The sequence below is a fragment of the Amphibalanus amphitrite genome, unplaced genomic scaffold (genome assembly GCF_019059575.1).
Source record: "Amphibalanus amphitrite isolate SeventyFive unplaced genomic scaffold, NRLGWU_Aamphi_draft 000179F_arrow, whole genome shotgun sequence".
NCBI lineage: Eukaryota > Metazoa > Arthropoda > Thecostraca > Balanomorpha > Balanidae > Amphibalanus > Amphibalanus amphitrite.
Window position 1 is genome coordinate 6455 of NW_024881674.1, and position 3867 is coordinate 10321.

Sequence of the window (3867 nt, forward strand, 5' to 3'; positions counted from 1 at the left end):
AAAATTGGCTGAAGTATCTTTTCTTCTTTTTGCTACTTTTGACGCTACTTCGAATACCACTTAAATGCCCAAAGCTGAGTTATAAGAATGATGCTCAATCCCCATTTCCACTCCAACAGGGCTTGAGAGTCTAGGCATTCCTGTGGGGCACGGGCTAACAATGACTATCTCATAATCATTGTGACCATGAACATCTACTGCCATTCATTAACACCGGTTTCGCTGCGCTGAGCGGTGGCCGTCCCGTTTGTTGGATTCTACAGCTGGCTGGCGGAAAGCGTTACCGGCCGCCCGTCCACCGCCCGCGGGCCGGACCGAGCGCGGCGGTCCTGCTGACCCTACCTGACCTGAGCCCGGCGCGATATGGGACGGGCAGACGGGGGTTCGGCTCAGCGAAGGCAGCGCCCACTGGTGCTGGGGACTTTTTTAATAGACCTACTGTACATCCGTTTGTAGTGCACATTCACTGAGCTCGTGTATCTTGGAAAAAAAATCTGTCGCATGAGCGGGCCGTTTGCAGATCTGCTACTCACAAAGTGTTACTACCTGAGGTCCCGCTACCAACGTGACGGCAGACCGTTGGTTTTGACCCCTCCTTTACGCTATTCAGCAGTCTATGTAACTGTCCTGAAGGGTTCTCACGCAACCGTCAGGCACTCAACTAATGCTGACAAGCATATTAGCGGCACGTCTTCCTCAGATCCTGGGCGAGCCGGCGGCGCTTCAGGAAATTAGCGCGACATACGCCGGCCATTTATTTGTATGTGGACTTTTTTAATGGTTCACATTTCCTTCCCATCAGTCACCCTTTATAAGGACGGAGTAGCGGTTCTGGAACGGAGCAGTGAGCCCCCAGTTTCCAACGATGGAGCAGCTGGTAAGTGCAGTCCGGAGAACTACATGCATCGAATATTGACCGGTCAAATAACCTGGAATACCTATTATCAGCTTGAAATGCAAAATGTTTTACTCAATGACTGATTATGTATGTTTGCATGGTTTTGTGTATTATGTGTTTTTGAGTATATTTTCCATTGTATTTTTGCATGTTTTTGTGGTTTGTATCTTTAATGTATTCTGCATTTACATTTATGTGTGTTTGTCAGAATATTAAGTTTATTTGCTCTGTGTTCCAGGTTCTGCTCACCATCGCCCTGGCGGCAATCAGTGGCGCCCGGGCGTTCTACATTGATCCCTTTGCCGGGTTCGGATATAGCGGCCTCGGATTTGGCAGCCTCGGATATGGCAGCCTCGGGTAAGTTGGTTGGGTCGAAGCCTGTTATTATCTTATACGATTATTATTGCAAAATGAAGGTGTTTCATGAATCTATTCAAAACTGTTAACCGCATGAATTGCCACGCCATGCTGAGGGGAGGTGTTTTCTGGGGCCACTTGGCTAAACGCGCGGTAGACAGCTTTCGAAAGAGCGTCAAAATCATGAAGAAACTATCTGAATCATTTTTAGGGCAAATTAAAGGTCAGGTCACCAGAGGTCATCAAATGTTAACCTTTGCCTATCTCAACATTTTTTTTTTTTTGACAATGCGACTCATAACCTTGAAATGAGAAGAGCTATGGCACTGTGGAAAAGCGTATTCGATAGCTCTTTTTGGGTTATTTTTGACTAATGTCCTGGGATTTGACCTCATATCATCAGTTAGCTAAAGACGGAAAAAATGATCAAAATTGACACATTCGGGGGAAATGCTATATTCTGCAATGACGCAAAACTTGTTTGAAGCTCATTTAGTTCACTGTCATCGCATTTCTCTCGTCAAGACGCGTCCAATGAACCATTATCTAACCTTTGCCTTAGCATGTCTATAGCAAAAGTTACCGTCGCAAATTGCTGAAATCTCAAGTCCTTGTTGGGTGCGGTTCTAATCGCATGGTTTGATCCGGTTCTACCACAAGGAAAAAATATTCACACGACAGGGCCTATGATAGAAACAGGACAGAGATTCTTCTTCTGTTCTTTTGATCTTTGGAGACCTTTTGTTATCTCTTTGGCGGATCTAGAAAGGCGGCATTGGACTCTGGAGCGGACATACCGTAGGTACACCCCAATAGTTATTTCAAAATTCAATAAAAATCAAATTCCTCTTCTTGATGTGCTGCGGTACAATGCAAAAAAAAAAAATCGAAAAATAAAGCTTTCCCAATATGCTAAGGTGGTGGGAAATGATGAGAAAAATGATAAGTAAGATTCAGACAATGCTGGGAAAGAGGTAGAGAACCCTGATTCCCCGGTTTTGCTAGCGTTTGGTCCGTCCGTATGTTTCGAGTCCTGCCAAAAAGTTACAGATTAAAGCTACTGAAATGATCAGCATGGTAGCTAAGATAAAGGTGAACCCTTCTTGAATATTAAAAAAAAAACTGAAATTACGTGAATCGTTACACGGGCCTCCCAAAAGGAACTTGAAGAGAATACGAAATGTGAAAATACCTAACGTTGATCGGATTTGGGCATAAATACCTACACGTGTTTTATATGAAACACCTCGTGGCTAATGAAACACCTCGTGGCTAACGAACAACTGGCCACTGTTCAAGCCTCTGATTATTGCTGATTATTCTTATCCTATTGATTCATAGAATAAGCACGGACCATGCTTCCGACCGTGCTTCCGTGTGTGCGGCTAGACTATCTACCCTGCAATTTCAAAATCGCTAGGAAATGTCTCAGTGATAAATCCTGCATTCTTGCTAACGCGTGTGTTCTCTCTCTCTTTCCTTTCCAGTTTTGGGCACAGCGTGGTTTCATCACCAGTAGTGCAGCCAATCGTGGTCAAGCCACCGGAGCCGCCCCCAGAGCCGCCCCCAGAACCCAAGGTGGAGGTGCACGTGCACAAGGGCGCCCCTCACCACGAGCCGCCGCCCCCTGAGCCGCACCCACACCCGCCTCCCCCGATCATCCTGATCGCGGGCGGCGGCGGCGGCGGCGGCGGCGGGCACGGACCGCCTCCCCCTCCGCCTCCGGGCCCGCCCATTGTTGTGCTGCCCGTGGGCGGCGGCGGCGGCGGTGGCCATGGCGGCGGCGGCCACGGCGGTGGCGGCGGCGGCCACGGCGGCGGCGGACCGCCCCCGATCATCGTTCCCATCGTGGGCGGAGGCGGCGGCGGCGGACCTCCCCACGGCGGCGGCCACGGCGGCGGCGGCCACGGTGGCGGCGGAGGACCGCCCATCATCCTTCCCATCGTTGGCGGCGGCGGCCACGGCGGCGGCGGCGGTGGGCACGGCCCGCCCGGCGGTGGCCACGGCGGCGGCGGCGGCGGTGCTCCGATCATCATTCCGATCCAGGGCGGTGGCGGCGGCGGCCACGGCGGTGGCGGCCACGGTCCTCCGGGCGGTGGCCACGGCGGTGGCGGCGGCGGAGCTCCCATCATTATCCCCATCCAGGGCGGTGGCGGCGGCCACGGCGCCGGAGGCCACGGAGCTGGACATGGTGCACCCCCGCCTGTGGTTGCTGCTTACGGTTAAATTGTCACGCTAGCTAAATTCATGCCCGTTAGAAAAATACTAATTTAATTGTGCGAGTGCGACCGATTAGATCTTCATTTACCTGTGTTTTTCAATGTCATTGTGCACTTCTTCCTTATAGTGCCTGAGTCATCACCCGATCCGTTGCGTGTACAATAGGATTATGCAGGTAGTGCCGTCTGTGTTGACTGTTCCCATGTCTGATGTCGCCGGTCCTGAACGGAAATCCTTCAGACGACTTAATGAATACATATTTATAACACTGCTCAATAGTTGTGTGGTGCTGTGGGGCTGTTCACCACATATCAGTGACTGGGTTTTACGTTAATCAGAAATGGAGAATATCAACCTGGTGCGTGTTCCAAAAATTCAATCAGTTCGATCCA

At 50.5% G+C, this 3867-nt stretch overlaps 1 protein-coding gene across 1 annotated transcript; it reads left to right on the top strand.

Annotated features, from left to right (window-relative positions):
* The first annotated feature begins 851 nt into the window (after positions 1-851).
* Positions 852-3481, top strand: LOC122383985 (translation initiation factor IF-2-like). The gene is made up of 4 exons (XM_043370889.1): positions 852-877; positions 1137-1255; positions 2743-3004; positions 3302-3481. Exons 1-4 carry the CDS (start codon positions 866-868, stop codon positions 3479-3481), a joined length of 573 nt encoding a protein of 190 aa, XP_043226824.1. The 5' UTR covers positions 852-865.
* Positions 3482-3867: the final 386 nt, after the last annotated feature.